The 21,443-nt window shown below is 48.9% G+C and overlaps 1 protein-coding gene across 1 annotated transcript in view; it reads left to right on the forward strand.

Annotated features, from left to right (window-relative positions):
• HS3ST6 (heparan sulfate-glucosamine 3-sulfotransferase 6) overlaps positions 1-19,275 on the forward strand; it is a 123,228-nt gene extending 103,953 nt beyond the window's left edge. Inside the window, exon 2 of the mRNA XM_084818945.1 lies at positions 18,283-19,275. Coding sequence (XP_084675071.1) covers positions 18,283-18,901 — 619 coding nt within the window. The 3' untranslated portion in view covers positions 18,902-19,275. The remainder of the gene's footprint in view (positions 1-18,282) is intronic.
• The last annotated feature ends 2,168 nt before the right edge of the window (positions 19,276-21,443 follow it).

Consider the following 21,443-nt stretch of genomic DNA (forward strand, 5'->3'; position numbering starts at 1 on the left):
TCCTCTTTGAGTAGCTTGGGCCAAGTGTGGCTCCCCGGACAAGGGGCCAGAAAAGAACATGAAGGACACAGTTGTCAAGGCCCCACACCCATGTCTTTCCTGTTCAGACCTGACTAACGGGACACTAATCCAGTAGCTCATCTTCATCCACTTTCTCCTCAAAGAGGGGTGCGGGAAATCCCTCCACAGATCCTAAGTCTAGCAGATCCCAGGGCTGTGACCCTTGCATCTGGGGCAGCTGGCCTGATCCTCACGTGTTGCCCCGTGAAAGGAGCTTGTCACAGGGGCCTGGTGTTGGTCAGAACCCTGCCACGGTGGAAGATGTTTGCACTGCTGCTGACCACCAGATGGGCGTCTTCAGAGATACAGGACCCAGAAACCCCCGAGAAAAACCACTACCATGAGGAGATCCTAAAAATCAGATCTCTGACATTTCAGAAACATCCCAGTCAGTTCCCTCCCGTCCCTTCTTTGTGACCCTTGGTGGCTAGGAACGTCCTTCCACATGCTTAAGAAGATCACTAGGAACGTCCTTCCACATGCTTAAGAAGATCACTAGGAACGTCCTTCCACATGCTTAAGAAGATCACTAGGAACGTCCTTCCACATGCTTAAGAAGATCACTAGGAACGTCCTTCCACATGCTTAAGAAGATCACTAGGAACGTCCTTCCACATGCTTAAGAAGATCACTAGGAACGTCCTTCCACATGCTTAAGAAGATCACTAGGAACGTCCTTCCACATGCTTAAGAAGATCACTAGGAACGTCCTTCCACATGCTTAAGAAGATCACTAGGAACGTCCTTCCACATGCTTAAGAAGATCACTAGGAACGTCCTTCCACATGCTTAAGAAGATCACTAGGAACGTCCTTCCACATGCTTAAGAAGATCACTAGGAACGTCCTTCCACATGCTTAAGAAGATCACTAGGAACGTCCTTCCACATGCTTAAGAAGATCACTAGGAACGTCCTTCCACATGCTTAAGAAGATCACTAGGAACGTCCTTCCACATGCTTAAGAAGATCACTAGGAACGTCCTTCCACATGCTTAAGAAGATCACTAGGAACGTCCTTCCACATGCTTAAGAAGATCACTAGGAACGTCCTTCCACATGCTTAAGAAGATCACTAGGAACGTCCTTCCACATGCTTAAGAAGATCACTAGGAACGTCCTTCCACATGCTTAAGAAGATCACTAGGAACGTCCTTCCACATGCTTAAGAAGATCACTAGGAACGTCCTTCCACATGCTTAAGAAGATCACTAGGAACGTCCTTCCACATGCTTAAGAAGATCACTAGGAACGTCCTTCCACATGCTTAAGAAGATCACTAGGAACGTCCTTCCACATGCTTAAGAAGATCACTAGGAACGTCCTTCCACATGCTTAAGAAGATCACTAGGAACGTCCTTCCACATGCTTAAGAAGATCACTAGGAACGTCCTTCCACATGCTTAAGAAGATCACTAGGAACGTCCTTCCACATGCTTAAGAAGATCACTAGGAACGTCCTTCCACATGCTTAAGAAGATCACTAGGAACGTCCTTCCACATGCTTAAGAAGATCACTAGGAACGTCCTTCCACATGCTTAAGAAGATCACTAGGAACGTCCTTCCACATGCTTAAGAAGATCACTAGGAACGTCCTTCCACATGCTTAAGAAGATCACTAGGAACGTCCTTCCACATGCTTAAGAAGATCACTAGGAACGTCCTTCCACATGCTTAAGAAGATCACTAGGAACGTCCTTCCACATGCTTAAGAAGATCACTAGGAACGTCCTTCCACATGCTTAAGAAGATCACTAGGAACGTCCTTCCACATGCTTAAGAAGATCACTAGGAACGTCCTTCCACATGCTTAAGAAGATCACTAGGAACGTCCTTCCACATGCTTAAGAAGATCACTAGGAACGTCCTTCCACATGCTTAAGAAGATCACTAGGAACGTCCTTCCACATGCTTAAGAAGATCACTAGGAACGTCCTTCCACATGCTTAAGAAGATCACTAGGAACGTCCTTCCACATGCTTAAGAAGATCACTAGGAACGTCCTTCCACATGCTTAAGAAGATCACCTTGTCTGCTCTTTGCCCACAGACGTCCTCAGGGGCCTGAGAGGATGGCCCCACGTAATGGCAGCCTTTCTGCTTCCCCCCAAGAAGGCTTGAACCTGTCAATGGGGCTACGGCGAAACGTACCCATGCTGATCTCGAGCAGCTCTGGCAGAATCGCCGAACGGTGCGTCTGGCTGTGATCGGGACAGCCTGCTGCCCTGTGCCCGGGCTGCCTGAGGTGGGGCAGCAAGCCACACCTCCCCCCTGCTCCACCTGAAGTTGGGGGGCCCAGGGCCAGCCCCGTCACTCTGGCAGAAAATCCAGCGAGCGACGCCCCCCGACCCTCCCTCTCTGAAATGGGGCTCCGGTCAGTCTGACCGGCAGGGCTGAGACGACAAATGCAACAAGCTTACATTGGTCGGTTAGTTAACTACAGGTTTCGGCTGCAATGGCACGGCCCTCCTGGGGCAGCACCCTTGGGGGCCATAGGAGAGATTTCAAAAAAATGGGACTGAGCCGGATGCCTCCCGAACAGAGTTCTTCCTCCGGGGCACTTTTGAACACCCAGTTTCAGCCTGGAATCTGCTCGTAATCTGCTGTGCACAGTTACAGCGTAACAGTGTGCAACAGGCATAACTGGGTCCCTCCTGTCCTCTCTTGGTGGCAGGGGTTCCCACAATCTGCACCTTTCCTCTCTGTGCCACCAACTTATTTATTCTCCTTTCTCTGACTGAGTTCTGCATACGCTGATAGGCCACACGTTTTGAGGGTTTGGTAAGGCGCACATCTGTTTCAATGCAATCACTTTATTCATTAAGAGGCGAATCATTAACTGACGTAACATTTCTAGCCCTGGGAATGAGGGAGCATCTCCAAACCAACGTGATGAAAAGAGGAGAGGAGGGCGGCGTGGGTCCCGGCAAATCTGGGCTGTGCGGCTAGGGCTGGGCTTGGCTTGGCACAGCCAGCCGGGCAGCTGCTACTGTTATCTGTGTGGGTGAGAAGAGGCGAGATCAAAGGGGCTGCGAAGCAAGACGCTTTGGCTCCAGCTGAGTCACTGGATGGCTCCCGGACTTCTAGCCAGCCACTCGACTTCCCTGGGTTTCCATGTGTTGCTCACAGTGCACATTCTCCCCCCCCCCAGCTCTGAATGCCGAACTGTCTATTCCTGTTTACAGCCGTATTCTCGATGAAGTCAGGCGTCTGCCATCTACCAGAATCATAAGGCACTTATCGCATTTGTATCTCGCCTTTTGCACAACTCCTTGCAGGACAATGATTGCCATGGCTACTATCTCACATAATGTTACTTTTATTTATTTATTTATTTTACAACATTTATATACCGTTCCACATCCAAACAGATTTTGGAGCTGTGAACAATAAAAGATAAAAAGAACAGAACAGCTTATTAAACATGTTTATTTAAAAACCAGAATGCCAATAAAAACCATGGCTGTTTAATCAAAGAAGGTTTCATAAAATGAAGATGTCTTCAGCAGGCGCCAAAAACAACACAATGTTGGTGCCTGCCTAACTTCCAGAGGCAGTGAGTTCCACAGAAAGGGGGCCACCACACTGAAGGCTGTTCACTTGGCGGTCTCCAGTAGGGATGGCAGAGAATTTCTGCACGAATCTCCGGGAGGCCGAATGCCAACGCATTCGGCCCCCCGAAATTAGTTCTGTTCTTTTTCGACAGGGCGAATGTCCCTGGCACTGGGGCTCCCGGCGGTGGTGCGGCGGCAGCGGCCGGTCTTCTGACTGGCTGCCGCCGCCACCATTTCCCTGTAAAAAAAAAAAAAAAACTCAAGCAAACGTGATAGGCTACATAAATCCTTACGTAGCCTATCACGGCTAACTTTTGGGGGGAAAAAAAGCGCGTACGCAAAAAGCGCGTTGCCCTTATTTTTGCCGTAGTCTACGTAAATGTTTACGTAGACTACACGTGCCCAAATAAGGAACGCAAATGGCGGCGCCCATGGGCGCTGCCATTTGCGTACGCACTTTTTTTTTTTCAAAGTCAGCCGTGATAGGCTACGTAAGGATTTACGTAGCCTATCATGGCTGACTGCAGGGACGCAAACGGCGGCAGGTATGGCCGCCGCCATTTGCATCCCGGCCGGCAAGGAGGATTCGCGGCCGGAGGGATGGGGCGCCTCCCCCCCAGCCAGAATTTCAGCTGCAGGGATGGGGCGCCACCCCCCCGGCCAGAATTTCGGGGGGAGGAACGGAGCGCCTCCCCCCCACCGTGAAGCAAGCTGCAGGACCAGGTAAGGGACTTTCGTCCATCCCTAGTCTCCAGTCAGGCCATAGGTCCATGCAGAACCACCAAGACGAGCCTTCTGATGACCTCAGTGGCCGGGCAGGTTGATAAGGGCGATGGTGTGCTCTCAGATATCCTGCTCCCAAGTTGTTTAGGGCTTTATACATCAATAACAAATGTTAAACCTGACTGGGTAGCGAATAGGCAGCCAGTGCAGCTCCCTCAGCAACGGGATTGCATGCTGAAAAGGGGCAGCTCCCGACAACAGCCAAGCTGCTGCATTCTGCACTAGCTCTAGCTTCTGGACTAGCCTCAAGAGCAACCCTACATAAAGCATGTTGCAGCAATCCAGTCTTGAGGTTCCCTAGTGCCTGGACCACTGTGGCCAAGTTTTTTAAGGATTAGAGAAATGTATAGAGCAGCCTTCCCAAGCCAGATGTTTTGGCCGTCAATGCCCATGTTCCCCAGCCAGCATGGGCTGTGTTCAGGAATGCTGGATGATGTCGTCGAAAACATCTGGAGGGCTCCAGGTTGGGGAAGGCTATCACAGGGGATGGGAAGCTGCCTTACACGGAGCCAGGCCGCTGCCTACAACAGCCTCCCCCAAGCCTTACGTTCAGCTGAACGTAAGACTGGGAAAATGAGAAATTTTAATTGAAAGGTTCTTCCATGCTTGGCAGCCAGGGATTTTTCCCAGCCATACCTGGCGACGCTGGGGACTAAACATGGGGCCGTCTGCATGCCAAAGCAAGTGTTCTACCACTGACACAAAGGCCTATGATAGTTCAAGCTTCATTTGTTTGTTTAAAATATTATTTATTTATTTAGCCATTTCTATGCTGCTGTTCAGCCCTAAAGTGGACCCCAATCACAATAAAACCATAAAAATACAATAAAACCAATTTAATTCAATAAAACCAAGAGCAGAATAAAACCGTTAAAGCGTGGTCGAAAGGGGCGACAGACATGTCCAGGTTCAAACCAAATGAAAAGCTCCGCAAAATAAAAAAGATCTCGAGCTCACCTAAGGCCCAGAAATGGAGGCGAGAGAATGGAGTCTCCCCAGGGGGGAGGCGCCCCAACAATAAGGACGGCCCCGTCTTGTGTCCCAACCAGTCGTGCTTCTGAAAGCAGGGGCTCCAGTGTTGACGGCAGTGAGTGGGCCAGGCCCTATGGAGGAGGCAGCCCTTTAGGGGTCTTGCTTCCAAATCATTTAGGGCTTTCCTGGTAAGAACCAATGCTGTGCGCCTGGAAGCAAAAACGGCAGCAATATGCTCTGAGGAGGAGGCACCAGAGAACATCCCAGCTACTGCATTTTGCACCAGCAGAGATGTCTGGACACTTTTCAAAGGCTGGTTGACGTAGAGCGCATTGCAGCGATCCAGTCCGGATGTGACCAAGGCGTGTGTGCCTGTAGCCCCATCTGCTTTATATCCTGCCAGCCTCTCTTCTTGAGACGAGTCTGCAAGGTGACTCGATGGAACCTCAAACTGCAGCATCCCAGCCAGACAGATGTTTCTCAGGGGCAAATGATGGGAGCAGACAGAGGATGCCTCTAACTTTCAGGTCCCCTTTATGAATGTCTTTCTGGCTGCTGGATGGACCTTGGTGCTGATCCTGCAAGGCAGTTCTTAATTTCTTCTGCAAATGGGCCAATATTTAAAGATTGCAAAGGGAAGCGTCCCAGAGTATTGGCTGAGAAAGGGCATCAGTGCTTGGCCAGAATGCAGCGCAATTTTGCCATCCCATTGGGGTTTCCTGCATGCACCTCCCATGCTTTGGAACATCAAAGAGGTCTGTGTATTGTACAGACCAACATAATGAGACAGATTGGCTCCAGATCAAACTGCTGCCTTTTTACAAGTCATTATGATTGTCCCATATTGCTTCTCAGAAAAAGTAGCGATTAGCAGCAGCCCCCCGGGCGGCCGCTTAGCTCCATTTCCACTTCTTGGCTTTGACCCAATAAAGCAACAGCTCTACTGGGAGAGTGGGGGTGGAGAGAGAGAGACAGAGGTTTCAGTGGGGCCACAGATCACCTGTGGGGTGGGGAAGGGGCAGAAGATAAAAACAATGCCAACAAAACCTCATTCGGAGTCCTGCACTCTGTTTTGGGCACCTCTTTTCAAGAAGCCTGTTGGCAAGTTGGAGAAAGGGTCAGAAAATAGCAGCCAAGAGCCTGGAAGGCAAATCGTGGGAAAGGATGAGAAACATTTAGTCTAGGCTAGAACTCATGAGAAATTATGAGACAGATTTGCAAGTTCCTGTGTGGGTCAACCATCCGAGGGGGAATGTCAGAGGAAACGAAAAGAGGTTGGATGAGGCTAGTGAAAGCCTACAGGAAGCTCTCCAGTTGTCATTTGGGTGATCACTTCCACATTGGCAAAAATTAGGAAATAATTTCCTAATTATAGGATAGGAAGACATTTTTCTCCCTCCTTCATAATAGTAGAACCCAATGGGGTCATCCCATGAAGCTGATTGGTGGGAGATTCAGGACAGATGAAAGGAAGTCCTTCACACAGCACAGAGTCAAACTATGGAATTCGCTACCACAAAATGTAGTGAGGGCCACCAATCTGAATGACTTGAAAAGGGGTTAGACAAATTCCTGGAGGAGAAGGCTATCAATGGCTACTAGTCCTGATGGCTGTGTGCTAGCTTCAGTATCAGAGGCAATATGTCTATGTACACCAGTTATTGGGGAACATGGGCGGGAAGGTGCTGTTGCACTTATGTCCCGCTTGTGAGTTTCCTGAGGGCAGCTGGTCAGCCGCTGTGTGAACAAAATGCTGGACTAGATGGACCCTTGGTCTGGTCCAGCAGGGTTCTTCTTACGTTCTTACATAACCAAAAAGAGGGGATAAAAAGGTGCATCAAATTTTTATGTGCTGATATGTGTGAAAGTTTGAGGCCTACAGAGGCAAGGAAAAGAAAGGATCAGGCCTAGAAACCTGGGGGGGGTTGTTGGGAGGGGGTATCTCTGAGAAGAGTAGTTTCCTTTCCCCAGTTAAGTTCCATTTTCCTGAGTTAGGTTTCATTTCTCCAGGTTTGAAACAGTACTTTCAGTTTTGGGGAAGGATGGGATATAAAGGGAGAGAGAGCCAGAGAGAGAGAAGCCAGAGAGAGAGGAAGACCAGAGCACAAAGAGAGAGCAGGAAGAAGCAGACTGGAGAAGTCTTAAATGCAGCTAGGGTACAGGAACTTGCATTCGCAACTTTTATTTTCTTTTAAGGCCTTTTGTATCACTCGGCTCTATTGTGTAAATACCTTTAGTTGTGGCTTGCTTTAAATCTGCTAGTAAACTGTTGTGGTTAAACCCTGTGCCTAGAGTGTCAGTCACCAGCCTACAGCCTGAGCGGCATGTTACTGGAAAGGGGAAGGTAAAAGAAGGAAGGTCCTTAAAGGGGCAAGAGATTCTTAAGGGGTTGCTCAGGGGGTCCAGATCATAAGGGGGACCCTGACAATATGTATAGATGCAAATTTAGAAATAATGACTGTAACTGGAATAGAAATGAAATATATCTCAGCATAGTGGGGAAGAGTCTGACCAGCAGCTCTGTGTGCCTGTAATTCAGTCTGGTTGACTGCTCTCCCATCTTACTGTTTGTTGTTTTCAAAGCAGACTGGGAATGGACAGGTCTTCATACAGAGGCCTATCCTCTGTCTGCCTTCTCCCATACAAGCCTGCCCAGGTTTTAAGATCTTCAGGGGAGGCCCTTCTCTTGGTAACGCCAACTTCAGAGGCACGTGTGGTGGAAATGAGAGGGGGGGGCCTTCTGAGTGGTGGCTCCCAGGCTGTGCAACTAGGTTGGCTCCCTCTCTGCTGTCCCCCTGGCAGGCAAAGACACTTTCATTCAAGCAGGCCTTTGGCGTGTAAGCTGGTCTGTTGGGCTGGGTGCCATTTTTTATTGCTATTAGGGATGTCAGAGAATTCCAGCCCCCCAGAATCTGTAGCGGAACGGCCTCCCCCACCACCACCCCGCAGAATCCCCCCGCGACCGAGCTTACCTGGCAGCAGATGCGGCTCTGGCAGCAGCGGATGCGGTGCTGGCGCGGTGGCTCCTCCGGCTGGTCTCCCAGCCACTGCCGGGCTGCTGTGGCCACAAATGGCCGCTACGCCATTTGCGTCCCTGCTCTTTGCCGTGATAGGCTACGTAAGTATTTACATAGCCTATCACGAAAAAGGCAGCCACGCAAATGGCGACCAGCATAGTGGCCGCCATTTGCAGCCACAGCAGCCCAGCAGCGACTGGAATTCCGGCTGCAGCCAGCCCTGGCCGGTGGCTCTGCGGAGTCACCACGGAGCGGAGCCGGCTGGGGAGGATTCCGGGGGGGGGACGGAGCGCCTCCCCACCACCGCGGGTGGCCCCAGCGGAACCAGGTAAGTGTTTCGTACACCCCTAATTGCTATTGTTGTGGTTTTTAAGTGTGTTTTCAACGTATTTGTTTTATTACAGTCTTAATCAAGTTTTTTATTTGAGTTCCTATGATTGTTGGCCACCCTGAGTGCCATTTCCTTAGTGGAAAGACAGGATATAAATCAAATCAATCCTATTAATCAATAGGATTAATTAATATTAATTAATTAATCCTATTAATTAATAGGATTGATTTGATTTATATCCTGCCATTAATTAATTAATTACATTTCTATCCCGCCCAATAGCCGAAGCTCTCTGGGCAGTTCACAACTAATACAGTAGAACACACAGCCACCCTAGTTACCACTGAATTCTGTCTAAATCAATCTAAGTCAGACATAGGGTGCAATCCTGTGCATCTTTGGACAGAAAAAAGTCCTACAACTCCCAGCGTTTCCCAGGCAACCATGCTGGATGGAGAATGCTGAGATCTGTAGGACTTCTTTCCATCTAAATATGCATAGGATTGTGCCCTTAAAGGTTCTTATTCTGACAAAACGTTTGCGGAGTTTCAAGGGAAGGTAAAATATGTCCGATAAGACTAGTGAAACTTCTGGTGGAGTTTCCAAAGGGGAAGCCATGTTATTCTGTTGCTGCTAAAACAACAACAAATCTTGTGGCATCTTAAAGGCTAACAGGTTTATTACAGCATACACTTTTGTGGACAGCAGCCCCCTTCATCAGATGCATAATGTTTATACAGTGAGGTCTGAGGGACCTGAAATGCAGAAAGTACAGACAGTGATAACTACCATATTTATAGTGCTCATTCATAAAGCAGTTGTGGGATGATAACACAGATATCCTTGCATTGGTAAGCTGATTAACACCTGTACTGTGATTAAAAAACAAAACCTTTGTCCCTTTTAAAGCCACAGGAGATAAAGTTGAACCTCCTGCTGAATTGTAGCTCATCTGTTTCACAGTGAAATCTGTCTTTCTTTTGTTCAAGAATGATCCTCTTAAGGTCAATAATGGAGTGTCCTGGGAAGCTGAAGTGTCTCCCTGCCTCCTGGTCATTGAATATTGCCATTTCTGACATCATATTTGTGTTCATTTACTATTTTCCATGGAGACTGGCCTGTTTTCTTATGTAGAATGTAATAGGACACTGCCAACAAAGGATGGCATATATCACATTGGAAGATGAGCAGGTTTTTTATTTTTTATTATTACATTTATATCCCACCTTTCTTCCTCTTGCAAGGAACCCGAGGTCTCTTACATGGTCCCCCTCCTCTCCATTTTACCTTCACAACAACCCTGTGAGGTAGGTTAGGCAGAGTCAGCGACTGGCCCAAAGTCACCCAGTGAGCTTCATGGTTGAGGGGAGATTTGAGTCCGGGTCTGCCCAGTCCAGCACTCTAACCACCACACCACACTGCCTCTCACACTGATGCTGTGGATGGCATTTCCAGGTCCTGTAAGAGTGTTGCCAGAGTAGATACGAGGACAGAGTTGGCATCTGGGTCTGGTTCCTCCGTATCCGATGGAGATGATCACCACATCCCGAGTTTAGACCAGAGATGCCCAACTGACGACCCACAAATCACGTCTGACCCTTCTCCCAAAATGGAGGTGTGGTTTGCCGGGAATTTGATACACCGCTCTGCTTTTTTTCTTGTTCATTTCACTCACAATTTTTCATGCACTCAAGAAAATGGTTTCTTGATGAAAGACAACTGGCCAGTCTCAAGTACGCCAGTAAACTGAGGACACTGCCCACGTTTGGATAACCAAGCAATGACCCTGCTGTTGCTTAACACTGGCCCACTGATGAGGTCACCTAGAGCCCCTAGTTATTCAAGGGCTCTTTCCCTCACTTTCAGCTCCCTTCAGTCTCTGATTTAACCAAAGACAGAGGGTGCAGTCCTATGGGATGGCCATAAGCCTCCAATGCAGAGCGGGTGGCGCGATGGAGGTGATCTTTGCCTCTGTGCTCCTCCCACTCCATATTTTTGTTTGACCGACATTTTCGCCCACCCAGCTGAGGCCTCGAGGAGCGGGAGGGAAGGAGGCTGGGGAGGCCTGGGGATACGCGTAAGCCATCCCTCCCCTCCCTGCCCACTGGAACGCCCCTTTTCCCTTTGCGACCTCAGAGAGGCAGCCAGCACAGTTCTCTCCACACCAGCTGCAAGGAGGAGGGGAGCTCGGACTCCAGGGTCCAAGATCGGAGCGCTGACTCCAACCTTGGTTCCAGGAATCTGAACTACCCTATGGCCCCCCAGACTCTGCCTAGGGGGCCATAGGATCACTCTCTGAAGGGAGCCGAGAATATTTCATCAAGGAACAAATGGAGAGGAGAGGAGGAGAGGAGTAAAGGAACACACAGCATTAGCGCGCACCCTGCTTTGCGGGATTGTTGGTTGTCACCCTGTTGCCACTGGCAGTAACAAGGCCGGTCCCGGCTGGCCTCTTTAGCAGCCAGCATTGATTAAGCAGTTAACGTGGAGTGATTTATCCATCCATCATTAAGACGGTGTCCTCTCGTTGTGAAAACGCCTGGCCAGAGAAGGCCCTTAGCAGGTGCACTTACAACTCACAGCAGCTCGCTAAATGAAGAACAAAAGCCACTGAATGCTCAGTAAATATTTATTGGCACAACAGTAAAGTGAGGATTGGAGAGGCTGTTGTGCTGGGGGGCGGAGGGCTGAACTCGGGTGCAGCCTCGGGAAAGTTTAGGCAGAAGCTTAGGAAGGCCTCAGTACATTTGTCAACACCACACTGGATGCTTATTTATTACATTTATGTCCTGCCTTTTTCCTCTTGCAAGGAACCCAATCTGGCTCACATGGTCCCCCTCCTCTCCATTTTTATCTTCACAACAACCCTGTGAGGTAGGTTAGGCCGAGAGTCAGTGACTGGCCCAAAGTCACCCAGTGAGCTTCCATGGCCGAGTGGGGACTAGAACCTGGATCTCCTGAATCCCAGTCCAACCCTCCAACCACTACACCACACTGGCTCTCTTAAGTGCTGTTGGCGCAGGCCCTAGTTTTAACCTAGGCTCTGCTGTGGGAAAAGCAGCAGGCCCCATTCTCTTCCTTTCATTCATTACTCTTTCAAACAGCTGTAATGTCAGCGACGAACAGGCCTCACAGTAAGGCTCTGATGCTTCGTAAGGCAGGACAGGGCCAGGACAACATGGGGCATCTTTGCTGGCCCCAGGCATTTTGGGTGGCCCCTGGACAACTTCCACATAGAGGACATTATCATCTTGATAGACTAGGGTGCTGGGCAGAAAACAACAGAATGACATTTAATAGGGATAAATGCCAAGTTCTGCACCTAGGAAAAAGAAAGCAAACGCACAGTTACAAGATGGGGGATACGTGGCTCAACAACACTACAAGCGAGAAGGATCTTGGAATTGTTGTCGATCACCACCTGAATATGAGCCAACAATGTGATGTGGCTGCAAAAAAGGCCAATGCTATTTTGGGCTGCATTCATAGAAGCATAGCTTCCAAATCCCAGGAAGTACTAGTTCCCCTCTACTCTGCACTGGTTGGGCCTCATCTGGAGTACTGTGTCCAGTTCTGGGCACCACATTTTAAGAAGGATGCAGACAAGCTGGAGTGGGTTCAGAGGAGGGTAACAAAGATGATCAGGGGACTGGAAACAAAGCCCTATGAAGAGAGACTGAAAGAACTGGGCATGTTTAGCCTTGAGAAGAGAAGACTGAGGGGAGATATGATAGCGCTCTTCAAGTCCTTGAAAGGTTGTCACAGAGAAGAAGGCCAGGATCTCTTCTTCATCATCCCACAGTGCAGGACACGGAATAATGGGCTGAAGTTACAGGAAGCCAGATTCCAGCTGAACATCAGGAAAAACTTCCTGACTGTTAGAGCAATACGACAATGGAACCACTTCCCTAGGGAGGTGGGGGGCTCTCCCACACTGGAGGCGTTCAAGACGAGGCTGGACAACAATCTGTCAGGGATGACTTTGATTCCTGCATTGAGCAGGGGGTTGTACTCGATGGTCTTGTAGGCCCATTCCAACCCTACTATTCTATGATTCTATGACACCTTCAAATAGCAGACTGTCCTCGGTAAAAGAGGCCACTGGGCAAATCCCCCTCTGGATTTACGCCTGAAAGACCAAGTATGGGTGCATGGAGGGTGAGTTGTAAGCAAGCCCAATCTGTGACATTGCAGAATGCCATTAATGATCATGGGGCATGTCTGTTAGGGGGTCAGCCTCAGTTTCCAAATTTCCTGCCTTTGTGGACCCAACAGGGGATAGCATTAACTCAGGTCGTAAACTGGCAGGATTTCTGGTCGCTGGCAGGTGGAAAAGAACCTTTAGCAGTGTGTAATGGGTGTGGAAGCTGGTACTCTCAGGTCGAGTTGAGACAATTGGGGTGTCACAACCATACTACACAGCACTGCCCCTATTTTCATCAGGATGCAGCATGCTGAAAGGAGACACCGCGAAGGGGAGATAGATGAAGGCAGGAACATATTTTGGATCCAGCAGTGCAACTAGGGACACTGGACTTAACGGTTTTATTTGCAAGAAGATTTTTATTTATTTTATTCACACGCAAAATGGAGAGGGGAGAGCGCCTCCTAATCCCAGACAAGAAAGCTCTTCTGGCACATTTCACATATCCCCTGAACTTGTTTTTTCCCATCCCCACTCCCAGACCCTCATTTCTGACATCTGATTGTCATTAAAACAAATTTACACAGAACTGTTTGGGATGCCTTATTTGGGGGGGGGGGTGGCATTGCTCCTTCATGTCTCCTTGAAATGAGTTCATGACCATCCCCACCCCCTCAGAAATGTCCTGTGACCAAAAGCCCGGATCTTAAAACACATTGTGCTAATGTTTGACATGTGGAACCCGTGGGTGTGGGATGTGAGGGGAGGGGGTGAACAGGAGCATTACTAAATGTATTAAAGGATCTGAACGTGTATGAAGAATAAGATGATCAACAGATATTAGATGCATGAGAAAGACTCCTTTTTTAGAGAGTTCTAGGTTTTGGCATGCCAGAAAATGCCAATATTTGACTAAATATATTAATACACTGAATCCTGTCTGTTTGTTGCCTGTTTAAAAGACTGCTTTCCACACCTCCAGCCATTGGCAGAGCTGCTGTGATGTCACGGGTGTGTTCATGAACATTCTATTCATTCAGAGTGAATGTGTCTAGGGGGAAGCGCAGGACCTTGCAGGGGCTGCGCATTGCAGCTGGGAAGGAAAGGAGCAGAGGGACTGACAGGTGAGAATCTAAAGGGAAGAATGTCAGAGGCAAAGAGAATCTGGGTTATGGATGTGATGGATGTAGTTGCCTGAAGCAGAGGAACCACATGCCAGAAGTCCACAAGGGTCAGAGGGATCATGAAGCTGAGAAAGGAAGGGGCCATAAGGGATGTATGAGAAACTTGTTTCAGTTCATCTTTGTTCCGGATTTACCCACTTTGCACCTCCCAGACTGAACATGGACTCAAACACAATCTGCGCTGATGTACATTTATGAGCTTGCAATACGCCCCCAAACATGCATTTGAAAAATGCACATGAAAAAAATGTGCACTTTTGACAAATGCACACAAACACGCTTTCATCAATGGAAGAAGAATGCATCCATTTCAGAGATGCACAGAACTGATGTGCACATTTGGGGAAATACTCGTGAAAATAAGCACGAATTTTCATGGAAACAAAGACGGTGATCTGATTCAGGCGTGAGACGGAACGAGCTCCAAGGTGGTATTTGGAGAACTTTGACAACCTCGAGTTACGCTCGTCCCCACATCCCTCGGGGCTAAGGAGAGCCTGCGACGGGGTGGGGAGGTCTTGCGCGTGGCACAGTGACAGGAGAGCCCATGTGCTGATGGCGGAAGGCAGAATGTGTACAGGCAAGGTGGCTTTAGAGGTTAGGGGACTATAGGCCATGGAACCAACGAGCTGAGGGCAAGTGCTGAACTTCACCAGCCATGCCAGGGCTGTGTCAGTTTCCCCACCACCCTGCTCTCTTCTGCTAGTCAGAGCAACGCAGACCCCTGCTGCACCAGACCATGCACAGGGAAGCACCTCTCTTTGGGGTACTTCTTCTCGCCATGCCGGTCTTCGGTGCTCTCCAGTTGCCAGCGGTACGGCATCTTGGAAGTGCTTTTAATTGGCTCTCCTTTTCCCAGGAGAGGAAGTGGGCGCGGAGTGACAGCAGAACAAACTGGTGTTTGGAGGCGCAGGACAGAGCCAGAGTCCTCTTCTGACCCTGGGGCCGCATGTTACGCTGGACGCCACAATCAGTTCGCAAAAGCTGTCACTCCTTGCCAATTGCCCAGCTAGAAGGGTGGTCTGATTTGTAGCTTTAGATTAGGGCTTGGCATTGAATCGTCTCCTGTTCTCCTCCTTAAACGGCAGCCCACTTGGGGTCTGGATTGTATGTTCCTCTCTGTATGTGTAAAGTGTTATCTTTGCAGCTCCCAGGAGCATTATTAACTTCAAGGATGTGGCTGAAATCCAGGCAGCTTGTTTTCGAGTTTATCGAGAACACCAGCAGGGCATCTCGCCTTTCAGAGATGAATGCGGGTTTTGTTTCATTTTTCCCAGAAAGAGGCCTAGATGGCAAGCCACACACAAATACAGATCAGTCTTGCCTCTGCTCCCTCTTAATGATATTGAAAGTTAATAGTTTTATAGCTCTTCTGTAGATGCAAAAGAGACCCACATACGTATCTCTGGCCTTGTGGGAAGATAGAGCCCATCTGTTTTGGACACTGGGTTCCTGATTGAGGGGGGGGGGGCTGTAAACCATGCACCGGAAGGATTCTGGGTAAATGCATACTCAGAGCTTGGTCAACAGGGTGCTGCAGAAGGGTGGAATTCCGGGTGGGCTTAAGAAGACCCCATCTACCTAGTTATTTTAAAGGGAAGGCCCAGCCTACCTACTTATTGCTATCTTCAGTCTCGGTCTTTAACCTTTCACTTGCATTTGATGAACAGAAAACAATCAAAATATTTTAAAATATTTTGATAGTGAAATTTCACTAGTGTAAAATGGGTAAAATTTTCTAGCCGGTCTTCAGTTTGCCCATTTTACAAATGCTTAATTCCTTGATCTGTGCCTCCCATCTGCAAGTTTAGGGCCAGCATCAAAGGTAGGCATGATTGGGCACCTGCCGAGGTCCCACACCCCAGCAGGGGCCCACTGACAAGACCCCCTGGAAGTGTTGCCCCCGTTCACCCTTGCAGCCTGCTTGCTCCCCTGCCTCTCGCTCTGGCCCAGATGAGGGTGGTGGTGAGAAGGAGGAGCAGGAGATGCCGCGGCCTCTCTGCACACTGCGCACTGCCTGCCAAGCGAGCCGGCCAGCGGCAGCCATGATGGGGAAGGGGGGGGCAAGAGCAGCTGGTGATGATGGTGGGGAGAAGGGAGACTCGCTGCGGGAAGGGAGGTCCTCTGGGGCGCCTCGCCCGAGGGCCCGCGAAACCTGGGGCTGGCACTGCGCATGTTCTGTGTTTTTGTGACTTGATGTGTAGTCTGTGGATGGAATCATGTGCTTGAGTTATTGGCTCTGCACATATTTCTTGTTCTTATTATGTACTTGGGGCATATTAGTCTGGATTACAGCAGGTAATCTGTGGCCTCATATCATCTGTGGAGGCCAGCCATCGTCTTGACCCCTTTGTGCTTCATAATTGCTAGAGTCACCACTGAAATGTTGCCTTCAACAAAACCCTAAGAGAATATGGGGGTTCCTTCATTGGAGCAATATCAATTTAGAGCAGCCAAAGAATTTGCTGAAGGAGTTGCACTGGCTACCAGTTGTTTTCTGGGCCAAATTCAAAACCCTATGCGGTTCCGGCCCAGCCTATCTCAAGGAGCACCTCCAGCAACACCAGACAGGCCACTCAACAAGATCAGCCTTGCGTGGCCTTCTCTCTGTCCCATCAGGCAGGACAGTTAGGCTGGTGAGGATGAGGGAGAGGGCCTTCTCCATGGTGGCCCCCACTCTGTGGAACTCCCTCCTTAGGGAACTCCGCCATGCCCCATCTTTAATGAGCTTCCACCACACACTGAAAACTTTGTTATTCAGGCAGGCATTTGGGGTGAGTTAGGGTATTTTTAAATAATGTTTTAATGTGTAATTTTACTGTTTTAAATGGTACTATTGTACATTGCCCAGAGTGGCCGGGTGACCGGCCAGATGGGCCATTAAGAAATTTATTTAATTAATAAATTTTGAATTAAATTAGCAACGTTTCTCCGAAATGTTTTTCACATCTCTAGTGTATCACCAGATTGTGCCTCCAGTGAACGCAGGAAGCTGCCCTATACTGAGTCAGACCATCTAGCCCAGAATTGTCTGGCGGGCAGCAACACCGACTGGCAGCAGCAGCTCTCCGGGTTTTCCGGCTGGAGTCTTTCCTAGCCCTACCTGGAGATGCCGGGGATCAAACCTGGAACCTTCTGCATGCAAAGCGGGGGTTCCACTACTCTGTGTGTGCTCTGCCACCGGGCTCCAAAGGAATTTGGACATTTCTTGTTAGGTGCAATAGTCAGGGGATGCCAAAATAATTTTGCTACAACTAATGATTTTTTTCAGGAGGGAGTGTGCTCCCTCCCCCAGAGTTACATCTTGCTATTAGAAGAAACACAAATAAAACACAGCACTAAGAGGTCCTCTTTGCAGCCTCAGCGAGGTGACGCCTGGGATATTGCTTAACGTGGAGGAGTTTTGGAGCAGCGCCCACCACCAGCTTCATGGGGTACATTCAGTTTCACCCTAATGTACACAGACGTCTCCAGCTGCCTGTGCCAAGGATCAAGCGGGACCTGTTTGTCTGAAGGAATCCAACCAAGATGGATTCCACAGCTAGCGCACATTAGATTTTGAATCACGCTCAACTCGTTCTTTTTGGGTTTGATCCAAGGTCTGTGTTCTGCAAGAAGAAGGGATCTTCCTCCAGAGGAAGAGCTCTGCTCACAGAACGTCTCTCTGCCCAGTTTGGAGAACCCCCCCTCCTACACACACACACCACAGCTCACTCCATTCAGCAGGGTCTTCTGACTCTGTGGAGCATTTTCAGGAGGCTAGAGGGGCTGCCTGGGAAGGAGAGGGTGGGGAATTTCAATTCTGTTAGTGCGGTTGGTCCACCTTAAATCTGGGTCCAACCCTTTATTCATAACGGATGTAATGGGGAACTCATTCCAGAACTTCACAGCTATTCCTCCTCCCAGCAGCTGATCTCATCTCTTTTATAGATGGGCGTTAGAGCAGGGCTCACCTCACTGGTCTTATTCAACATGCATTGGGGGGAGGCATTCTTTGAGCATCCCGTGAACACTAGATGTGGAGTCTGTGGCATGTTAGACCCCTCCAGAGTTCCACTTGCTTCACTTCCAACCCATGGTGATGGCAGGGCAACTCACAATGGGGAAAAACCTGTTTGTCAGAGTCCAGACTCAACATCCCAGATTGGAGGTCTACTTCCCAGAGAGGTAGGCAGAGCTGGTGGCTGTGGTACAGTCACAGCAGGATGGTTTCTTACCAATGTCCTCTTATCTCCACAGAAACCTGATGCCAAGGACCTTGGAGGGACAGATCACCATGGAGAAGACGCCAAGTTACTTTGTGACAAAGGAAGCCCCAAGGCGCATTTACAACATGTCCAGGGATACCAAGTTGATAGTGGTGGTCCGCAACCCAGTCACGCGGGCCATTTCAGACTACACGCAGACGCTTTCCAAGAACCCGACCATCCCCAGCTTCCAGGCCTTGACCTTCAAGAACCTGAGCACGGGCCTCATTGACACCACCTGGAGTGCTGTGAGGATCGGGATCTATGCCAAACACCTGGACAACTGGCTGCGGTATTTCCCCCTATCAAAGTTTCTCTTTGTCAGTGGGGAGAGGCTAGTGAGCGACCCGGCCGGGGAGATGGGCCGCGTCCAAGATTTTTTGGGTCTCAAGCGGGTGGTGACGGACAAGCACTTCTATTTCAACGAAACCAAGGGGTTCCCTTGCTTGAAGAAGCCAGAAGGGAGCAGCCGGCCTCGATGCCTGGGGAAGTCCAAAGGGCGGCCACATCCCAAAATTGACCAGCAGGTCATCCAACGCCTGCAGGAGTTCTACAGACCCTTTAACATGAAGTTCTATCAAATGACGGGGCAGGACTTTGGGTGGGACTGATTGAGAGACCTCTGCACAGCAGGGGAGGGTTGAACTTGCTATGGGGTGCGGGGAGCAGGCCCACCTATCAGACCCACAGAGGGATCCTCCTCCCAGCAGCTTGTTCAGTGCCGCAGAGCCCGCAGCGCTGGGGCAGAGGCACCGGGGATGACTCTCCGAGGGGCGTTTCCTTATCTTTCTAATTTATGTCACCTCTTGCCAGTACGAGAGAAATGTACACTTATTGAGTAGGGGGAGAATATTTAAGGCGTTCTTTGTTTTGTTTTTCCTTTGTTAAGTTAACATCAGCAAAACAAGAGCAAACAAATCAATTGCAGGAAACGTAGATCTGCTGAAATATTCTGCTGAATAAACCTGGCTAATAGAGATGAAGCATGACCGTTTTTGAATGGGTATGTGTGGAAGAGAGAGAGTTTGTACACACAAGCTGCAACCAGACGCCGAGGTTGTGTCCACTACACTCTTCTCCTGCAAATGCCCACTGAGTGTAATTGGTATAATCAGCCATGAGGCTTAGAAAGAAGGTGGGCTACGGGGGTGGCAGAAAAAGCAGCACGCACTAGATTGGGTCCACGAGCCCCAAAATTCACCATTCATCTGTTTGGAAAACTGTCGTTCTGCAAGCAGCGTGTGAGAACTTATTCTAATATGCAAAGAAACAAGGCTGGGAAGATCAGGCCCAGCTGCCATTGCAATGCGTGGATACCATGACATGCACGACTGGTGTCACGTGTGCAGCTACACGTGTACTGTGCAACGTGAGGAGTCACACTCCACACGTGCTGAATCTATATACACAATTAAAAAGTGCTGGAAGAGGAAGACTTTGCCGTCCTTTCAAGGCCTGTGTGGAGCGGCAGGTTTGTAAAGAGCTTCCCCAACCTGAAGCCCTCCAGATGTGTTAGACCACAACTCCCATAATTCCCAGCCAGCAAGAACGATGGGAGTTGCAATACAACACATCTAGAGGGCAACAGCTGAAGGACGGCTGAGTTATAGTCTCTGGGTTGCTTAAGGTGCAGTCCTGCACACGTTTAGACAGAGAAGTGCCCTACAACTCCCAGCATTCCCCAGCCAGCATGGCTGGCTGGGGAATGCTGGGAGTTGTAGGACTTTGCTGCATCCAAACAAGCATAAGACTGGACCCTTAGTGACCGTTGCTGAAGCAGCTCTTGGTCCAATAGAAACAGGGCTGTGTGTATTTTGTGATTCTGTACAGGAAAAACACAACGTATGGTATTTCACAATAGAATTCAGCTTCCTGACTGAGAATCTCAACTTTTTCAGTTGAAAAAGCAGACTTCTAGCCCTTATGGTTGTGAAGCACTGCTCAGAAATGTGTGGTTATTGCCTGCTGAAATCCTAGAAGCTGGGCTGGGGAGTGCTGAAGAGGGTTCCCAGAAGTCAACAGGCCACAAACCTTCTTCTCCGTTGCTAGCAGAAACAGCACAAATTCTACCAAACAAGGATAATTTGCATAATCCATGCAGGTTTCATAATTCAGCTTTACTTGATGCAGGATTTTCATGCTTTTTTAGATAATACGAAAATCAGCCCCCAATATACAGAACCACCAGCTTTGGCACACGCAAGGTCTCCAGTGTACATAATGGAATTATGCGTGGCGCATTCCCTGCCACGGATGTGGACGAAGAAGCTTTTGCTTATGTAGGGTTCCATTTGCACATTGGAGCTCCCCAATGTGTTCCCCTGAGCATGTGTATTGTGGTGGAAAGAGCCAAGCACTGCTGGTATCCATTTCACTCGGAGTCGCCCTGGAGGTCTACAACAAAGATAACATCCTATAGCAAAACATTTTGGAGAAGAGGCAGAGATTTTGTTGTTATTTTTACGATAGACTGATCTGGCAAATGCTAACTCCCCTTTTTGTTTTTTAATGGATTCTCAGAAAAAGATTCTGTGAGGACTCCTAGCAGCTAATAAAAGGAAAATAACAAAAGCCACTCTGAACATCCGCCAAATGTTTACGATTGCTTTTCTTGTTAAAAGTCATGCACTTCCCATGTGTGCCATGCAAAATTGTGGGTCAAGATGGAGGCTTCTAGGAACAAGATTGAAACGCAATACTTTGTAGTACCAGATAATACAGAGGAGACAAATAATTCCCTGGAGCAAATCCCAGAGAGGTTATGCATGTTTAAGTTCCCGTAACAAGAGGCTTATCAAGTATTTGTCTTCTCAACCTCTTCATGGGGCAGTAATTTTGTACAGGTGATGCTTAAGGGCTCTTAAGCCTTCTCCAAAGGGTGGACCCATTCATGTCCTCTTCAGATGGCTTGTTAATCTGTGTACTGAAAAAAAAAAAAACCCAAACAAAGAGTCTGATGACATGGATCAAATGTATGTCCGACTCCAGCCTCCCCAGCTTGCCTTGTTTCCTGTTCAAGAGGGAGCCTTGAAAGATTTGTAGGCACACATGCGCGCACGCACGCACACAGCACATGCCTTTGTCTGGCTTCTAAGACCAGTGGTGAGAGGAAATAGTTACAGGGTACAGCAAGAGATTTCCTTTGGTATGAGA

This window comes from Heloderma suspectum, chromosome 12 (assembly GCF_057233095.1).
Source record: "Heloderma suspectum isolate Gila_16-S chromosome 12, 16-S_ref, whole genome shotgun sequence".
NCBI classification, from domain to species: domain Eukaryota; kingdom Metazoa; phylum Chordata; class Lepidosauria; order Squamata; family Helodermatidae; genus Heloderma; species Heloderma suspectum.